At 41.3% G+C, this 21,797-nt stretch overlaps 1 protein-coding gene across 1 annotated transcript in view; it reads left to right on the forward strand.

Annotated features, from left to right (window-relative positions):
• LOC125129111 (teneurin-2) overlaps positions 1-21,797 on the forward strand; it is a 527,939-nt gene that overhangs the window by 479,774 nt on the left and 26,368 nt on the right. The window contains exon 24 of the mRNA XM_047783492.1: positions 20,225-20,521. Coding sequence (XP_047639448.1) covers positions 20,225-20,521 — 297 coding nt within the window. The remainder of the gene's footprint in view (positions 1-20,224; positions 20,522-21,797) is intronic.

Genomic DNA, 21,797 nt, shown 5'->3' on the forward strand with positions numbered 1-21,797 from the left:
GGTTTGCCTCTGGAACTATATTCCGCAGTGCATCCCCCGCCCCAAACATTGCTTTTGGATGACTTGCTCTTCTGCCTGGTGGGATGGGAACGTGGAAAGACCTTCATGGAGCTTATGCTGCAGCAAGAGGGAAAACAGGTAATACTCCAATGAACTACAAATAATATAAAGAAATGGTGATGGAGCTAGGAAGGAAAAAAACCATGATTGAGATCCCAAGGAATGTCTGATTCAGGATAAGCCCACTCTAAGAAAAATGACATTTGGGCTGAGGACTGAATGAAGAAGAGGAATTTTCCAGAAATGGAACAGGAGGAAAGCCTTCTGTCTTAGGGTAGCAGCATGTGCAAAGGTCCTGAGCCAGACGAGACCATTGCCAGGATTCTGAGCAGAAGGCTAGCCTTTGTGGCTGCAGCCCACTAGCTGAGGAGTGGTAAGGTCAAGGGACTGGGGCCGCCTCGGTGTTGGTAAGGATCTTAGAAATATATAGGTCCTCTCCAGATGCTCCTATTGTGGACTACAAAGGGGCATTCGCCTGCAGGCTAGACTGACTTCCTTTCTTCTAGAGGTTAGGAGACATGTGACATGCTTGACTTCCAGAAGTTCAGGTTGAAGGATGACAAGCCCGTTCAGGTTGTCTGGGCTGAGCCTCCTAATCAGACACCTCTCCTCTCTGCCACATCCCTACCCATGGACCACCTGCCTCCACCAGAATACCCCACAGCACAGAACCACAGTTCTCTGCCTGGGCAGGGCTTTTGCTGACCACGCCACCTGGAATGCTCTCCCTGCCTCATCTCCGGCCCTCACCTGTGAAGTCTCACTCATACTTTGGGCCCCACAGAGACAGCACTTCCTCTAGGAAACTGTCCTTGTGGCCCAGTTCTGCTTCCTTATCACATGATCACATTGATGTTTTTCATTGTTCGTTCACACGTCTTTATCCTCCTCTGACCTGTAAGGTCTTGAGAGCAGAAGCCCTAACTGGCCTGCTCTATTTTTTGTGGGGGGGGGGGGGGGGCGGGGGGGCTATGCCCATGACATGCAGAAGTTCCTGAGCCAGGGATCGAATCCACAGCACAGCAGTGACAATACCGGCTGCTTAACCCACCAAGCCACCAGGGAACTCCTGCCCTGCTCCATTTTAAGTATTGCTAACATTGGAGTTCCTGTCATGGCTCAGTGGTTGACGAATCCAACTAGGAACCATGAGGTTGCCTTGCTCAGTGGGTTAAGCATCCCACGTTGCTGTGGCTGTGGTGTAGGCCGGCGGCTACAGCTCCGATTAGACCCCTATCCTGGGAACCTCCATATGCCTCAGCTGTGGCCCTAGAAAAGGCAAAAAGACAAAAAGTATTGCTCATATGAACAAGCACGTGGTAGATGCTCAGTTAATGCTGGTTGAATGAATGTGATTTTAAATTGACATCATGAAAATCCACTCCCTGCAATATCTATTAATTCCACATCTGGAGGGTTCTCCTAGAATGACCCTAATTGCATTTTAGAATGAAGGAAGCCTGGGAATTTCCCGGTTGCCTAGCAGTTAAGCACTCGATGTTGTCACTGCTGTGGCTCACATTCGATCCCTGGCCCAGGAACTACTGCATGCCATGCGTACAGCCAAAAAAAAAAAAAGCCTTTCAGATATTTGAAGGTCACAAAGGTCCTGCTCATGTTTCCTCATCTCCTTTTTTCATGTTACAGCCTTAGATCATCAGAGCTGCCCGCATGCTTATCCTTCGTCTAATTCAACATCTTTGTTCATAACTGTTGGTTGAGCACCAAGCACCTCACAAGTATTAGAGATACTAAGAAAAACAAGTGAGGTCTCTACCTGCCAGAGCTCACTGGCCATTCCAGATAAGAAGACCGAGGCATGACCAGTGATGGTTCTGCTTTGTAATAACAAGGCTAATCAGTGTCAAAACTGCAACTCAGATTCTACCTTTCCACCTCCTGCCATCCACAACAGCAAGTCATCCAAAAATAATGTTTGCTTGGGGAATACATTATTTAATGTGTTTGCAGAGGCTTACCCTCCTAATTATGCATTATTTAAGCTAATATTAAATTTATAGCAAGTTGTTCTGTCTGCTCCAACACTGATCCCAACGTAGCATGGAGTCTTGTTGGATGGGCGCTGGGGAGAGCTGCTTTTTAAATCCCCGAGTGCTGACCCAGAAAGGAAATGAAGATGTCATCTAGGCCACGCTTCTCCTCTGGGTGAGGGAATAAATTCAACTCTCCAAGGCAGGGGGTTCTGCTTTCCAACATTGCCAGACATAGATAATCTCTTCCCCTCCCTCACTACTCTTTTCTGGGTTTCCCAAACTGGAAGTGGGATGGGCAAGGGGTTCTGCTGTAAGTCTAACTAAAATCTCTCCTGCTGCGCTGCAATGCCATTTTCTTGGAGGGGATCCAACTCAGTGTTAATTTCCTCCTCTGAGTTTCTCAGTTCACCAGCTCCCAACATGGCCCCTCAAGCAAAGTTAGAGTCACTGGTTACAGGCCCAGCAGGGCCATTCTGATGACAGCGTTGCCTTTTCCCCGGGTTTTTTACGAGCCTCCTTGTGACAAACGTGTGCTCGGTGAGATCAAAACATTCTGGAGGGAGATTCCACAGGGGCAACTGCTTCCCCAAGTCTGCCCTCTGCAAAAATAAAAACCATGCTAAATAGCAGAGTTTTATTAACTGGGAAAGCCAGGCTGAGGAAAATGCCCGATAATTAAAAATAATGGCTTCCTTACAAACACAAAATTGTATTAATTTAAAAATTGGTTTCTCTATCACTGAATACCTACTGAGCTGGCTAGGAAGGGAATTGTGCTGATCCTGGCAGTGAAAATAATTCAAAGTAACTTTTATGTTCTCCAGGAAGCCTCAAGGTTAATTTAAATATTGTTAGATGGGTAATTTAATTCGGAATAAGCGAACAGTGTGGCTAAACTAAAGCTCCTGCACACTCTAAGGTTGGGGGCAGGTGCCCACAAAGAGCCAAGCACGCCCGTTGGAACCACCAAGATTTCAAACCCCACAGCCGAGGAACCTCCATTTTAATAAAGGCACCCTCAGAATTAAAGATATTTGATTAGCTTCTATGGCTGGACTGAAGTCCTTCACTCTGCTTCCAGTGACTTTATCATATGTAATTATTAGAAGCATTGGCATTTTTATAGAAATTACACATTTCAGAAATGAACTCAGTGATGCCATCAAGATGGGAACACAGGTCATTCCTGACTTTGCTCCGCCCGCATAAGCACAACTACTAACAACGATTCACAAACAAGGTACCACTGAGAGCATCCTAGAAGACAAGCTGAAGCGCCCTCACCCCATACTACAGAGATTAAGACAGATGCAGCAGCAGGATAAGAGCAGCTACGCACCGACTGTGCTGACTCTCCCCCAGGCCCTCGAGGCACCACCAGTGGGAAAAGAACTCATGAGGGACATCCGATATCCCCCAGTACTGTGAGTCACTATGTAAGAGCTGCCACTCCTGTCTCGCTGCACATGGACTGCAGGGGAATCTGCAGGGCGCAACCACTGGGGGTCAGTAGTGGAGAAAGGAAGAGGGGCTTTCAATGACCAGCACTCAGATTTTGGCAGAGCCAGTTCCTACCTAGAGCGCCCAAGTAGGTAATCCCAACCAGCAGCTTTGCTCAGCTGCAGAACCAGGTCAGTCTGACCAGAGAACTCAGCAGCGTGCAAGTCAAGGTCTCAGAACATGGAGTTTTGCCAGCCCTGGTGCCCAGTCTTCCCAAGTCCCCCTCCAAGGTATGGGTGCCGAGTTGTAACCCAGCAACACTCACGCCAGGATATGGCAGGCAGAGCTGATTGCCCCAGAGCAAAGTCAGGAACAGGTATGGAGGGTTCCCCTGATATGCCCAGACAGGGAAAGTTCATTCTCAGCCCCACTGCTGCTGAGTGTAGCTCTTAGCCCATCTTCACCAGAAATTCTATTCAGAAAATTTGGGAGAGGCCTGAAGTAGACCCTCCCACCCCACCCAGGCAGGGGAGCAGATCATACGCCTACTGGCTCCCCACCCAGACTGGCGGGAACACACATAGGTACTATAAAGCACAGCGTGCTGGAGCAGAGAGGTGGGCAGGTAGAGCTGATAGCCTGCAGGGCAAAGCTAGTGGCCCTGTTCAGCCAGGGAACTTGGCATAAGAGTCAGTTTGATCAAGACCACACAGAAATAACTTTACAAACCTTGGAGCTAGTTCTCCCACTGTACCCAAGCAGGGAAACTAATCTGTGGTCCCACTCATTGCTGACTACAGGCTTCAGCCCACCCAACCAAGAAACCTACCCAGAGCATGTGGACAGTTACATAGCCTGTCCAACTGCGGCATCTGAACAGAGAGCACAACCCAGAGCTTTTCCCATCTGCAGAACAAAACACACAGCCCTGTCTGGGCAGGGAATTCATTATACACCCTTCCCACATTCAAGTCCCAAAACAACAAGCCATGCAAGCCCTGGATCCCATTCTGCTGCCCCACCAGGACAGGGAAGCTACATCCTGCTGAGTGAAGAGCCCAGTCCTGATGGTCTGATACGCCTGACCAGAGAGCCCAGGCAACTGTAGAGCCTATCCTATAGCCTCACTTAGGCAGGGAGCCAAGCCAACAATCCTATTCAACTATTCTCAGTCAGCGGCACAATCGCCCACCCCTGTCCTCAGGCAGTTGTCTCACTCAAAAATAGACCCTTAGAGTAAGCCCAACCTGTTCAAGGACATTGTTAGCAGACACATGCAAAAACCACAGAAGCTAACTGGTGATGAATTGTTTTTACCAAAGCAAACCTGTAAAATCTAGAAGAGAGACAACTTATTCAAAAAACACCAATACCAGTGTAAGAAATGAAGGATCATGAAAAATCAGGGAAATATGACACCACCAAAGGAAATTAACAGAGCTGCAGTAGCTGACCTTACTTAAACGAAGATCTGTGAACTGTCAGCCAAAGAATTCAGAATAGTCCTTTAAAGAAATTTAGTGAACTATGAAAATCGACTTCTTAAGAACTTTAGTGAACTGCAAGAAGAGACAGACAAAATTAGGAAAATAATTCATGAACACAGAAAGAAGGTGAACGAAAACAGAAACCATGAAAAAAATCTAGAGCTGAAAAATACAACAACTAAAGAATTCAATACAAAGCAGACTCAATACAGAAGAAAAAATTAGCAACCTAGAAGACAGTTGAAATTATCCAATCAGAGGAGCAAGAAAGAAAAAAACTGAAAAACAGTGATGAAAGACTTTGTACTTATGAGACACAACCCCACCCCACACACACACAAAAAAAAGAATATTTACATTATGAGAATTATGAAAGAAAGAGATAAAGGAACAGAAAGTATATTTAAAGCAATAATGGCTGAAACATTCCCTAACCAAAAATGAGAAGTGGACATCTATATCCAAGGAGCCCCAAAGAACCCAAATAGATTGAACACAAATGGGGCTACACTTAGACATATTGCTATTAAAATTGTCAAAAGTCAAAGATAAAGAAACTTAAGAGCAACAGGACAAAAGAGAGACATTACTTACAAGGGAACCCAGATGAGAATATCAGCAGGTTTCTAAACAGAAATTTTTCAGGCCAGACATAATGGGATGATTTATTCAAAATATTGAAAGGAAAAAAAAAACTGTAAACCAAGAATTCTGTACCCAGAAAATCTGTCCTTCAGGAATGAAGAAAGGATAAAGGCTTATGAATAAACAAAAAACAAAGGCATTCACCATCATCAAACCTGCCCTACCAAAAATGGTAAAGGGAGTTCTTTGAGTGGACGTAAAAGAATACTAATTAACAACATCATAAAACAGAAGAAAATTCACTATGGTGAACATATAGTCAAAGTGAGATTATGTAATATGGTAAAGGTGGTGCATAATTCACTTACAACTCTAGTTATAAGTTAAAAAACAAACATAATAAAATTAACCATAACTATTAAAATCAATTAAACATATGTAAATTGTAGAGTTCCCACTGTGGCTCAGTGGTAATGAATGTGACTAGTATCCATGAGGATGCAGGTTTAATCCCTAGCCTTGATAAGTGGGTTAAGGATCCAGGGTTGCCATGAGCTGTGGTGTAGGTCACAGACATGGCTTGGATTCCAAGTTGCTGTGGTGTAGGCCAGCTCCGATTCAACCCCTAGCCTGGGAACTTCCATATGCCACAGGAGCTGCCACAAAAAGCAAAAAACAAAACAAAAATATGTACATTGTAACATCAGTACCTAAAATATGAGAAGCAAAAGTGTAAATTTCAGCAATTAAAATTAAGTTGTTAAATCAGTTTAAAATAGATTGTTTTAATTTTAAGGTAATTTATGTAAGCCTCATGGTAACTACAAGGGACAAACCTGCAGTAATTACACAAAAGAACATGATGAAGAAGTCAAAGGACAATGGTACCAAAAGACATCAAAACACAAAAAAAGAATAATGCATCTATTTTTGAAAGCCAGAAAACTATGAACAAAATAGCAATAGTAAGTCCTTACCTATCAATAATTTTGTTAAATGTAAATATTAAACCCTCTGATTAAGAGACAAAGAATGGCTGAATAGATTTTAAAAAAAGATCAAACAAAATACTGCCTTATATAAGACTCACTTTAGCCTTAAAGACATGTATAGACTGAGAGTCAAAGGATGGAAAAAAGATATTTCAAGCAAATAGTAATCCCCCAAAAAGCAGGGGTAGCTATACGTCTATCAAACAAAAGAGACTTTAAACTAAAAAAGGTTAAAAGAAACAAAGAAAGTCATTATATACTGATGAAAAGGTCACTCCATTAAGAAGATATAATAATTATAAATATTTATACACCCAACACCTAAAGCATCTAAATATGCAAAACAAAAACAATGCTAAAAGGAGAAATAAAGAGCAATACAATAATAGTTGGGACATTTAATATCCCATTCTCAATGATAGATCATTCAGACACAGAACCAACACAGAAAGAACAGATTTGGAATTCCCTAGTGGCTCAGTGTGTTAAAGGATCAGGCATTGTCACTGCTGTGGCTTGGGTCTCTGCTGTGGTGTGGGTTCAATCCTCAGCCCCGAAACTTCTGCATGCCGTGAGTGCAAGAAGAAAAAAAAACCTCTAAAAATTTTTAAAAATAAAAACAAACAAAAAAGAAACAGATTTGAACAACACTACAGACAAAATAGACCTAACAGACATATGAGAACATATGCTATCTGACAACACCAGAATACACATTCTTCAAGTGCACATGGAACATTTTCTAAGATAAGCCATATGTTGGGCCACCAAACAAGTCTTAGCAAATTCAAGAGGATTAAAATCATAGCAGTCCTCTTCTCTAACCAGTGGTATGAAACTAGAAGTCAGTAACAGGAGGAAAACTGGAAAATTTCCAAATACGTGGAAATTTTAGAACACTCTCCTGAAAAACTGATGGATCAAAAACTAAAGAGAAAAATTAAAAGGTATCTTGAGATGAATGAAAATGGAAATTAACATATCAAACTTGATGGGACTCAGCAAAAGCAGTTCTAAGAGGGAAGTTCATAATAACAAATACCTACACTAAGAAGCAAGAAAGATCCCAAAGAAACAACCTAACTCTATGCTTTAAGGAGCTAGAAAAAGATGAACAAACTGAGCCCAAGGTTATCAGAAGGAAAGAAATAATAAAGAGCAGAAATAAATAAAGAACAGGAAAACAATATATAATATAAAACAACCTCACAGTTGGTTCTTTGAAAAGATCAAACGAATTGACAAATCCTTAGTTACACCAACCAAGAAAAAAATAGAAGGGACCCAAATTTAAAAATTATGAATGAAGAAGGATATATTAGAACATATACTAGAGAAGCATAAAGGATCATAAGAGGTTCCTCTGAATGACTGTATGCCAACAAACTGAACAACCTAGAAGAAATGGAAAAATTCTTAAAGGCATACAACTTAAGAAAGAGAAAATCGGAGTTCCCGTCGTGGCGCAGTGGTTGACGAATCCGACTAGGAACCATGAGGTTGCGGGTTCGGTCCCTGCCCTTGCTCAGTGGGTTAACGATCCGGCGTTGCCGTGAGCTGTGGTGTAGGTTGCAGACGCGGCTCGGATCCCGCGTTGCTGTGGCTCTGGCGTAGGCCGGTGGCTACAGCTCCGATTCAACCCCTAGCCTGGGAACCTCCATATGCCGCGGGAGCGGCCCAAAGAAATAGCAAAAAAAAAAAGACAAAAAAAAGTAAAAGAAAATCTGAATAGACCAATTAATTACTAGCAAGGAGACAGACTCAGTAATCAAAAATCTCCCAGTGAAGAAAAGCCCAGGACTGGATGGCTTCACTGGTGAATTTTCCCAAACATTTTAAGTAGAATTAAATTTTAATTAATTCTGATTCTAAATTCTAAATTCTAAATCAAAGAGGAGGGAACACTCCTCCAAGCTCATTTTCACAAAGGCCAGCATTGCCCTGATACCAAAACCAGAGAAGGATACTACCAGAAAAGAAAATTAATCAGGGATATCCCTGATTAATATAGATGCAAATATTATCAATAAAATACTAGCAAACCAAATTCATAAGCACATTAGCAGGACCATTCACCATGATCCCAAGAATTTATCCCTGGGAAGCAAGGATGGTTCAAAATATACAAAATAATCAATGTGATATACCACATTAATAGAATAAAGGAAAAATCATATGTCATATCAATATATGCAGAAAAGAATTTGACAAAATTCAACATCTATAATAACTCTTAGCAAATTCAGTATAGATAGAACATAACTCAACATGATAAAGGCCATATAAAACAAATCCATAGCTAAATCAGACTCAATGGTAGAACATTGAAAGCTTTTCTCCCTAAGATCAGGATCAAGACAAGGGTACCCACTCTCACCATACCTATCCAACATAGTATTGAAATGTCTAGCCAGAGCAGTCAGGCAAGAAAAATAACATAGTAGTGAAATGTCTAGCCAGAGCAGTCAGGCAAGAAAAATAAAAGGTATCGGAATCGGAAAAGAAGAAGTAAAATTGTCTCTATTTGCAAATGACATGATTTTATACATAGAAAAATCCTAAATACTGTACAAAAATAACTGTGAGATCTAATCAACAAGTTTGATAAAGGTGCAGGAACAAAGTTAACACACAAAATTAATCCAAAAAGGAATGGATATATGTATATGCATAACTGATTTACTTTGCTATACACCTGAAACTAACATAATTTTGTAAGTCAATGATATTCCAAAAAAAAACTTCTTTTAAACTTTGGTTAAGGTCCAGTGTTGTCAGTGCAATGGCTTGGGGCATTTCTGTGGCCCCGGAACTTCCACATGTCGCAGGTATGGCCAAAAAAAAAAAAAAAGGGGCAAAGGACCTGAATACACATTTTTCTAAAGAAGACATACAGACGGCCAACAGTTACATGAAAAGATGCTCAATATTACTAATCACTAGGGAAGTGAAAATCAAAAACACAATGAGATATCCTCTCACCCCTGTTAGAACAGCCATCTTCAAAGGACAAGAGATAACAAATGTGGCAAGGATGTAGAGAAAAGGTAAATCTGGTGCACCTATTGGTAAGGTTGTAAATTAGTACAGCCACCATAGAAAACACTATGGAAGGTCCTCAAAAAATTACAAATAGAACTACTGTGTGATCCAGCAGTTCTACTTCTGGGAATATATCTGAAGGGGAGAAAAAAAACCATGTCAAAGAGATACCTGTTTCCCCATGTTTGCTGCAGCATTATTTATAACAGCCAAGATATGGAAATATCCTGAGTATCTATTAACAGTGAATGGATAAGAAGGTTTTTTGGGGGGGAGGAAGGGGGGTGTTAGTTAATAACGGAATATTGTTCAGCCATAAAAATGAAAAAAATCTGCCATATGCAATAGCATGGATGAACCTTGAGGGCACTGTGCTAAGTGAAATAAATCAAAAAGAAAAACACCAATATTGTATGATCTCACTTATAGGTGGAACCTGTAAAACAAATGAAAAATCCCAAAACTCATAGTAAAAGAGAATGGATTTGTGGTTACCACAGGCAGAGGTGGGGCAGTTAGAATTGGAGGAAGGTGATCAAAATGTACAAACTTCCAGTTATAAGATAATTAAGTCCTAGAGATATAATGCACACAATGACCTAACACTGCTGTATGATTTTTGTGAAAATTACTAAACGAAGAAAGGTGCTCCATAATGACAAAGGGGTAAATATTTACCCCAACATAGAAGCAACTAAATATATAAAGCAAATATTAACAGACGTAAAGGGAGAAATAGACAGGAATACGATAATAGTAAGAGACTTAATACCCCACTTATATCAATGTATAGATTATCCAGACAGAAAATCGATAAGGAAACATTGGCCTTAAATGACTGATAAAGACCAGATAAATTTAATAGATATAAACAGAACATTCCATCCAAAGACAACAGAATATACATTGTCCTCAAGTACACATTGAACATTCCCCAGGACAGATCATATATTAGGCCACAAACAAGTCTCAACAAATGTATAAGACTGAGATCATATGAAGCATCTTTTATGATCATAATGGTATGAAACTAGAAATCAGTTATAAGAAGAAAACTAGAAAATTCAGAAGTATGTAGAGGTTAAACAACATTCTATGGATCAATGAGTAAAAGAAATCAAAAGAGAAATTAAAAAATACTTGACAAATGAAGAAAGAAAAACAACATACCAAAACTTAAGGGATGCAGAAAAAGTATTTCCAAGAGGAAAGTTCATAGAAATAAATGTCTACCTGAAGAAACAACAACTACCACAGAAATAAAAAGCTCATAAGAGATTACTATTAACAAATATACACCAACAAATGGGACAACATGGAAGAAGTGGATAAATTTCCAGAAATATACAACTTACAAAGACTGAATCATAAATAATAGAACATCTGAATAAACCAGTTACTAGCAAGGATATTGAATCAGTAGTCAAAAATCATCTACCATGCCTACTGCCAGCTCTAATCTGAAAAATTAAATCAAGTAATATCACAGTAGAAAAAAAAAGAGAAAGAATGAAAATCACATGTTCAAAAGAAAAAGGGCATTCTTTGGCATTCTCCTTGCTTGGAGGACTTGTATTTAAAACCCAACTCCATAAAAACAAAGATGGCAAGAAAGTCCTAGAAGATTTTAGCTATTTGCTATATATAGCAGGATTGTCAAAAATACCAAATAAAATACTAAATTGTTTCATAAGTTAAAAAAAAAAAAAAGCCTCCCACCAAACAAAAGTCCAGGATCCCAAGGCTTTGCCTATGAATTCTAGTTATCATTCAAAGAAGAATTGATACCAACCCTTCTCAAGTTCTCTCAAAAATGAAAAGGGGAGAATGCTTCCAAACTCATTTAACAAGAACAGCATTATGCCGATACCAAAACCAGACAAGGACACCACAAGAAATAAAATTATGGGTCAATATCCCGATGGACACAGATATAAAAATCCTCAACAAAATTATTAGCAAACCAAATTCAACAATACATTAAAAAATCATAAATATGATCAAGTGACATTTATTCCAAGGATAGAAGGATGGTTCAGTATCAATAAATCAATGTGATACACTACATTAACAAAATAAAGAATAAAAAATCATATGATCATCTCAATAGATACTGAAAAAAACTGTCAAAATTCAACATCCATTTATGATTAAAAAAAAAACTCTCAACAAAGTGAGTATAGAGGGAACATGCCTCAACATAATAAAGGCCATATATAAATAAGCCAACACTTAACATCACACTAATGGTGAAAAAATGAAAGCTCTTCCTCTAAGATCAGGAATAAGACAAGTAAACCCCTCTTGCCACTTTTATTCAACATAGCATTGCAAGTCCTGGCCACTGCAATTAAGCATGAAAAATAAAAAGGCATATCCAAATGGGAAAGGAAGAAGTAAAATTGTTACTATTTGCAGAAGCCATGATATTATAATATAAAACAAGACTTTACCAAAAAAAAACTGTTAAAATAACAAATTCAGTAAAGTTGCAGGATACGAACGAAATCAATATACAGCAGTCTGTTGCATTTCTATCCACTAATAACAAACTATCAGAGAAATTAAAAGTGCAATCCCACTTGCAATTGTATTAAAACAAACAAAATACCCAGGAATAAATTTATCCAAGGTGGTAAAGCACCTATACATTGAAAACTTGAAAAGTGTTAAAGACATTCATGAGAGAAATTGAAGATGACACAAATAAATGGGAAGATGTTCTGTGTTCATGGATTGGGTATTAATATTGATAAAACTTCCATGCTACCCAAACCAATTTAAATATACAGTGCAATCCCTAATAAAATTCCAGTGGCATTTTTCACAGAAATAGAGCAGACAATCCTAAAATTTGCATGGAACCACAGATACCCAAATAGGCAAAGAAGTCTTAAGAAAGAAGAACAAAGCTGGAGGTATCATGATCCCTGATTGCAAACTCTATTGTAAAGCTATAGTAGTCAAAATGATTTAGTATTGGAATAAAAATAGTCACATAGACAAATGAAAGAGATTCAAGAGCCCAAAAATAAACCCACATATATATCGTCAATTAATTTATAACAAAGCCAAGAATATAAAATGGAGAAAGGATATTCTCTTCCAAATGGGGATGGGAAATTTGACAGTTACACACAAAAGAATGTAACTGGACCACTATCTTACACCACTCACAAAAAGCAACTCGAATGGATTAACAACTTGAATGTGGGAATTCCCACTGTGGCTCAGCAGGTTACAAACCCAACTAGTATCCATGAGAATGTGGTTTCAATCCCTTGCCTCATTCAGTGGGTTAAGGATCTGGCATTGAATGAGCTGTGGAGTAGGTTGCAGACATAGCTTAGATCCTGCATTGCTGTGGCTGTGGTTAGGTGGGCAGCTGCAGCTCCAATTCGACCTGTAGCCTGGGAACTGCCATGTGCCACAGGTGCAGCCCTAAAAAAATAAAAATAAAAACTTGAATGTAAGATCTGAAACCATAAAACTCCAAGAAAAAAATGTAGACTTCTTGACATTGGTCTTGACAATGATTTTTTTTTCTTGCTATCCATGTCATACAGGAGTTCCCCAACCAGGGATGAAACTCATGCCAGAGCAGTGACCCCAGCCACAGCAGTGGCAACACCAGATCCTTAACCCACTGATCCACCAGGGAACTCCATGAAGATGATTTTTTTTTTTGCATTTGATGCAAAAGCAATAGAAGTAAACACCAACAGGTGGGACTACATCAAATTAAAAAGCTTACACAAGCAAACTATCAACAAAATGAAAAGGGAGCCTTTTCATTATAACCTTTTCTTAGTGAATACAAATCATATATCTGATAAAAGCTTAATATCCAAAATATAAAAAGAACTTGTACAGCTCAATAGCAAAAAAAAAAATTTTTAAACCAATTCAACTAGGAGCTAGAAGAATCAGGCTGCCTAACTTAAGACTATACTACAAAGCTACAGTCATCACAACAGTATGGTGCTGGCTCAAGGACAGGGATATAGATCAATGCAGCAGGATAAAGAGCCCACAGATGGGCCCATGTACCTATGGTCTACTAATCTATGACAAAGAAGGCAAGAATTTTCAATGGAGAAAAGACAGTCTCTTCAATGAGTGGTGCTAGGATGACTGGACAGCTACATGTAAAAGAATGAAATCAGAACATTTTCTGACACCATGCACAAAAATAAACTTCAAATGGTTTAAAGACCTAAATTTAAGGTGAGAGACTATAAAAAGAGGAAAACATAGGCAGAACATTCTCTGATATAAACCGCAGAAATATCTTTTCAGATCCACCTCCTGGAGTAATGAAAATAAAAACAAAAATAAAAAAATTGGACCTAATTGAACTTAAAAGTTTCTGCATAGGAAAGGAAATCATAAACAAAATGAAGACAACTGACAGAATGGGAGAAAATCTTTGCAAACAAAGCGACTGACAAGGGATTAATCTCCAAAATATACAAACAACTCATGCAGCTCAATAGAAAAAAAGAACAACCCAATTAACAAATATACAGAAGATCTGAAGAGACATTTCTCCAAAGAAGACAGACAGGTGGCCAAAAAGATGAGAAGATGCTCATCACTAATTATTAGAGAAATACAAATCAAAACTATGATGAGTACTACCTTACACCAGAATGGTCATCATCAAAGAGTCTACCAACAATAAATGCTAGAAAAGGTGTGGAGAAAAGGGACCCTCTTACAGTGTTGGTAGGAATTACGTTGGTACAGCCACTATGGAAAACAAGCAAACTATCAACAAAATGAAAGGAGGTTCCTCAAAAAACGAAAAACAGGACTACCATATGATCCAGCAATCCCACTCCTGGACATCTATCCAGAGAAAACCATAATCCAAAAAACTACATGCATCCCATTGTTCATTATGGCACTATTTACAATAGCCAAGACATGGAAGCAACTTAAATGCCCATTGACAGAGGAATGGGTAAAGAAGATGTGGTACATATACACAGCAGAATAGTACTCAGCCATAAAAAAAGAATGCCATTTGCAGCAACTTGGATGGACCTATAAACTATCATACTAAGTGAAGTAAGTCAGAGAAAGACAAACATCATATATCACTTATATGTGGAAAATGGGGGGTTGGGGGATACAAATGAACATATTTGCAGAATATAAACAGACTCACAGACTTTGAAAACAAAATTGTCCAAAGGGGACAGGTAGGGGAAAGGAATGTGTTCAGGGTTTGGGACTGGCAATATGCACGCTGTGGTATATGGAATGACTGGCCAACAGGGATGTGCTATGTAGCATAGGGAACTCTATCCAATATTCTGTGATAATCTATATGGGGAAAGAATTTGAAAAAGAATGGATGTGGGTATATCCATAACTGAGTTACTTTGTTGTACAACAGAAATTACCACAACATTGTAAATCAACTATACTTCAGTACAGCTTGAAAAAAATGAAAAAAAAAATTTCAACTAAGAGTTCCCTGGTGGCTCGGGGGGTTAAATATCCAGCACTGTCACTGTTGTGGCTTTGGCAATTGCTGTGGCACAGGTTCAGTCCCTGGCCCTGGAACTTCCACATGCCTTGGGTGTGGCAAAAATTTAAAGTTTTTTTAAAAATTTCAAACCCAATTTAACTAAAAAATAGTATCTGTATAGGCATTCTTCCAAAGACGACAGATGGTCAACAGATACATGAAAAAGTTCCCCAACATCATTGATCACTAGGGATATACTATTAGAATGTCTGTCATCAAAAAGACCAATAGCAAGTGTTGGGGAGGATGTGGTGAAAAGGGAACCCCTGTGCACTGTTGGTAGGAATGTAAACTGAACTGATGCAATCACTATGGAAAACAGTATGAAGTTTTCTCAAAAACTAAAACTCCCATATAAGCCAGCAGTTCCACTTCTAGGTATTTATATGAGGAAAATGAAAACACTAACTCAAAAAGACATGCATCCCAGTATTCACTGCAGCATTATTTACAATAGCCAAAACATGACAGCAACCTAAGTGTCCACCAGTCCATGAATGGATAAAGAAGATGTGGTGTATATATGCAATGCGATAGTATTCTGTTACAAAAAAGAATGAAATCTTGCCATTTGTGATATGGATGAAACTTAAGGGGCATTATGCTAAATGAAGTAAGTCCGACAAAGACAAGTACTGTACGATCTCGCTTATATGTTGAATCTCTAAAAAAATAAAAATAAAAAAAAACCAATATCATAGTTACTGAGATTGGTCATTGACAGAGGTGAGGTGTCAAAGGTGGGCAAAATGGGTAAAGGGAGTCAAAATGTATAAACTTCTAGTTACAAATAAATAAGTCAGTAATGGATTTGTAAGGTACAGAGCAGCATGTACAGTTAATACTGTATTGCATATTTGGCAGTTGCTAAGAGTAAATCTTAAAACTTCTCATCACAAGAAAAAAAATTCTACAAAAATTTTGCAAAAAAATCATCAGTACGGTGACTGATGTTAACTAGACTTGCTGTGGTGATCATTTCACAACACATGTAAGTCAGATCACTATGCTGTACACTTTAAACTTACACAATGATGTATGTCAATTATCCAGTAAAACTAGAGGGGGTGGGTTAGTTAGCTCAAATCAGCACTATAACTAAATCCCATTTCCAGGGACATGATGAACTGGGGAATAAAATCCCACCCTAAATTATCAGTGGTTAATGATTAGCACCTATTACTTCTTTATGGTGGGTACACCTGGACCAAGAGTCAGAGGCCTGGTTGGCTTTACATAATAACGGCAAACCCAAATGGTAGCAGTCGGAGGTTGGGGACCCCTCCTCTGTGCATACCCACTACTCAGTTCTTTCTGCATGCTTAGCACTGTCACATACTAATACGGTTGTTTTCATAATGGTCATGATGTATATGATTTATATGTTAGTATCACCCATGAATACATGTTATAGCACAATAAATACATATATCCATATACATACATCCACACGTAGTTATATTATGGTTATATACATGGTTTGCCTATTGCTATCTCCCAGGTCATTGAATATAGAGAGGGCCTTATATCATACACTAAGTGTACTTTAACCAATACTACATGTCAGAATCACCCAGCCCCTATTCCCTGGGGGCTGATTCGGCAGCTGTGGAGTCAGCTCAGCAGCAGTGATCATGAGAGCATCCAGGAGGGTTAGAATGGCATGTCTGATGGAGAGCCACTGGTCAGAGGTGGGCAGCACAGTCGAGGGGCAGAGATGGTGAGCTCCAGCTTGGGATCCTGGCTGCAGTACTTGCTCTTTGTGTAAGCTTGAGCAGGGCACTTAAACCCATCTGTGCCTTGCATTTAACAGGGGATAATAGCGCTTGCCTGGGAGTGTTGTTATGAGGATTAAATAAGATAAAACACGGGCAGTGCTGAGAACACACTAAGCCCATCATAAGTTCTCGGGACATGTTGCTTTGTTGGCGTTGTTCATCCCTGCATCCCAGAGCAGGCACCATGCCTGACATTAGCAGAGATTTAATGTTCAATAAATAATGAATGCACCAGGGACTGTATGATATTAGCAAAGAGAAGCCAAAGGGAAAAGGGTAAGGAGAGAGGGTAGTGAAGAGTCACCCACAGTTGGCTCAGAAAGCCCTGGAAGTCCTTCCTCATTGTTGCCACATTATTCATTCTGCCTAATAAAATGTTGGTGAGATCTTGAAATTCTTAAACACACAATTAAGAACCGTGGTGGCCTTCTCTCATCCCAGAGGAAACAAGCCAGTGTGTCCAAACTTGTCTCCAGGGGAAGTGATCTTTCTGATGCCAGCTTGTGGGTTACTCTGGATGTGGTGACTCTAATCTGCAATCAACATCTTCAGTCATTCTGACAACACCCACTACTGGACCTATTGAAAATATCCTACCACACTCACTCTTTGCCTTTGTGACTGTTCTTCCCAGTTGCTGCAAGTTTGATAGCATGAATCTTCTGCATGAAGTTGTATCTCCTAACCCTAAGAACTCACCACCTTTATTCTCCCTTCCATGCTTTAGTCTTCTTTTTTCTCAGTGTTTTATCTCAAATGTTCTGTCCCCTCTCTGAGAGAATGCCATGAAAACAGCCATGGTTTGGGGAATCACGAAGTCCTGGGATCAGGTCCGACCTCTGCCACTTCTCTAGCTATGTGGCCTCTTCGAGCTCAACTGTGCATATATAAAATAATTTCTACCCATGCTGTGAGAATTAAACTAGGAACAGGTATGTAAAGTACCTAGCACAGTACCTTTCAAAGCATCAGAGGCTTTTATCAGTTGAGATTGGTTTCAACTGCTAGTAACAGGTTAGAAATAAAAGAAGCTTGTACAAGATATAGGCTTATTATTTTTTGGACATGAAAGGAGTCTAGAGGTAAGCAAGCCATGGCTGGTACAGATGACCTACGTGTCTTGAATACACCTAAGTCAAAAGGGATTTAGACTCTTTCTCTGGAGGATCCATTATCTTTGAGGTTAACATCCTCGAAGTCACCCCACATTCATAAAGTGAACCCTGGAACACCAGTGGTCACATCGACATTCCATCTCAGAAAAGGAGTAAAGTGGGAAGAACAAAAGGGTGCCTACTTCTTAGCTAAGTCAGCTTTCTTCAAGGTCCCAGAAGACCCAGCCAACAACTAGTACTTAAATTACCTTAGCCTCCGGTCTCCAAAGGAAGCTGTGAAATGTAGTTCTTTACCTGCGTACAGTGCTGCTCCCCAGCATCACAGGTGTCTGCCATATTAGAATTATTCCTTATCTCCCCCAAAGCTGTGATACAGAGCCCTCAAGGGCTGTAGCAATGCTTTAGAGGCTCTTCAACCTTTGATACATCTCAGGGTGCTCAACACATATACCACACGACAAACAGTAAATCTGGTTGTTTGACAGGTCAAAATCCGAAGACTTAAGTTCCAAACCATCCCTACTCCCTCATTGTTGTGTGCCCTTGAGCAAGTATCTAACCTCTGGTGGAGGCTCAGATTCCTCATTTGTGAGCATCAGCTCAGACAGTGGATGCAGGCTGCCTAACACAATGCCTATATATATTAGCTCTCAGCATGTTAAAAGAACGGTTAAGATTGTTGTCATCGGGAGTTCCCGTCGTGGCGCAGTGGTTAACGAGTCCGACTAGGAACCATGAGGCTGTGGGTTCGATCCCTGGCCTTGCTCAGTGGGTTAAGGATCCGGCGTTGCCGTGAGCTGTGGTGTAGTTTACAGACGTGGCTCGGATCCCGCGTTGCTGTGGCTCTGGCGTCGGCTGGCAGCTACAGCTCCAATTCGACCCCTAGCCTGGGAACCTCAGCCCCAGAAATGCCAAAAAGACAAAAAAAAAAAAAGATTGTTGTCATCATCACCAGCCTCACTATTGTTAAGTGCTATTGAATTATGAAGGTAAGGTGAGGAGCTACCAGATCTCTCTCCCATCTCTTCCTTCTGCCTGTTTGCATCCTCCCTTGGCTTCAGCAGTCACCCTAGGGATGTCTGGATTTGCAGGCAATTACCTTGAAAGAGCCAGGGCTGAGTCAGCTCACTTCCAGCCATCCACTCAGGACTAGCTGAATCTCTAGAGGCCCTCTCCTTAACCCCTACCCAGAGTCTAGTCTCTAAGATCGGCCTTCTGGGACAGGCCCTCGCCTCTGATCAGATCAACTTCCAAATAAATCTTAAATTATATCTGTATGTGTTCCATTTCTCCTTTCAAATCTAAGTAAATCAGTTCTTACTTTTGCTGGAATCCCCCAGCCCTGCTGAGACCGACTCGCTGATGTCTCGCATCCTTGACGGTGGCAAGATTTTTCTCCAGATGGGAAAGTCCAGGACTTCGCCTAGAAATGAGGCTTTATATTCCCACATCTTTGTAAAATATGGATCTTTAAGACCTTCCCCTCACCTTCCTAGGAACCTTTCCCTTGAGGTTTCAGAAGAAATCAATCTTGGCACCTGCTCTTAAAGATCATTAGCTACTCATTTGCTGGTGATGTGCCCCAACCCCACAAAAAAAAAAAAATCATTCTAAGTGTAAAAATATGCAAATTCTCTTGCTTCCCAGAGTGGCCAGGCAGGACAGTCAGAACCCCAGGGTCCAGGGCTATTATGTGTGGCTATGTAATTTGCGCACTGCCCAATTTTCACCATTCTCACTGTCTATAATGGTGATGGCACGACTGTGACTGTGCAGTGCACAGCCTGTATAACTGCTCATGGCAGCCACACCCAGACAGTCATCTCTGACCATAAGCAGCCTCATTTCTGTCTTCTGGTGCATCCTACAAAGATTACCATTTTCATTTTTTTAGGCCACACCCATGGCATGCAGAAGTTTCTGGCCCAGGGATGGAACCTGAGCCACAGCTGTGACACCATCACCCAGAGCCTTAACCACTAGGCCACCAGGAAACTCCAAAGATTACCATTTTCTATGTGTACTATGATGTCAAGGCATTGAGAAAGCACTTCTCAAAATAACCTCAAGGTTGTTCTTCCTCCAGCGCAGACACACACCCCAGCCACGGCCGCCTGCCGTATCCTCGCTAGCAGCCTGAGCTAACATGCCCCCATGACGTCATTCACAACAGGCCCACTGTGTTTCTCTAGGTGCATGGAAGAAACCTCTTGTCCATCGACTACGACCGCAATATCCGGACAGAGAAGATCTACGATGATCACCGCAAGTTCACCCTGAGGATCATTTACGACCAGGTGGGCCGCCCCTTCCTCTGGCTCCCCAGCAGTGGCCTGGCAGCCGTCAACGTGTCTTACTTCTTCAATGGGCGCCTGGCCGGCCTGCAGCGCGGGGCCATGAGCGAGAGGACGGACATCGACAAGCAAGGCCGGATCGTGTCCCGCATGTTTGCAGATGGGAAAGTGTGGAGCTACTCGTACCTTGACAAGGTGGGTGACGTGAGCCCTCGCTCTGCCAGAGCGCATGGCTCTCTCTCTCTCTCTCTCTCCCTCTTACTTTCTCTCAATCACGCTGCTCTTTTTAGGCTGACCTGATTCACTTCGCCCTGAGACATCGTAACATCTTTGACTCCACAAGGGCTCCCTGCACATGCCTACCCTCTGAGAGGGAGGAAATCTGAGGGAAAATGTTATCCATAGCCCAGCACTATTACCATTAAAATCAGAAAAAAAAAAAAAGACAGATTGTCTGATTTTATTCCACCCCCCCCAAAAAAAAAAAAAAAAAACTACGCTACTGAAGTGGACAGATGCATGCACTGGCAGCACAACTAATCGTTCCTTATGAATTGGAAATGCGGTGATTCATTTCTGCCTTGCCCAAAATTAAGCCATCAGGGTAGAGAATTCTGCCTAAACCTCCAGCCCACAGAGCAACGCCCTCCTACTTGGCCTATTGGCCAAACCAGCCGACAGATTCTCGCTACAGAATTCCCTGTGTCTGCAAGCACCAGACCAGATTCAGGTTTCCATGTGGGCCAAGGTCAGGTTGGAGCAGCAGTAAAAAAGAGGTCCCTTCAGGGGACGTTTTTGGGGGATGTTTATTATTATCTGAGCCCTCATGGTCACACAACTCAGTCACACAGGAACAGAGCAGTACAGCCACAGCAAAGGCCCTGGACCCATTCCCCTCACCCAGAGCCATCAGGGGCCAAGAATGACCAAAGGCCATCCAGGTCCTTGGAGGCTGGTGCCCTCAGCTCCCCTGCTTGAGGATGCTGTAAACCTGCTCTAGCACATGGTACAGGCCCTGGTCCTTGGATGTCCTGCTGGCCAGGGAAATCTTGAGCTTGTTGAGGTAGGTGTGCTCCTGGTGCCAGGGATCCTGGAACCTGACAAGATCAGGGGCGCCCTTGCAGAACTCCACCTGCAGCATCACCTCATGAAGGACGTCATTAGTCAGGAAATTGTCCTGGACGTAGACCATTTCCACATCCGTGGGGATGCCATAGTCACTGGGCCTGCAGTAACTTCCAGGAGCAGCATCACCCAGAAGGGTGAGATCTTGGAGTAAGGGGAGCAGAGCAGGGTGAGGCAGGGTTGGAAGCTGCTGCTGGAGCCCTGGAGCTACAGCTGGTAGGTAGTCCATCTGCATGTGGATGTCCTGCAGCGACAGGACATAAAGGCTTCCCTGGCCATCTAGTCATTAGACAGGAACTTGCTCAGCCTGGGCCTCTCACCTGGTCTCACTTCACACAAGTCCACT

Source organism: Phacochoerus africanus, chromosome 1 (assembly GCF_016906955.1).
Source record: "Phacochoerus africanus isolate WHEZ1 chromosome 1, ROS_Pafr_v1, whole genome shotgun sequence".
Classification (NCBI taxonomy): Eukaryota; Metazoa; Chordata; class Mammalia; order Artiodactyla; family Suidae; genus Phacochoerus; species Phacochoerus africanus.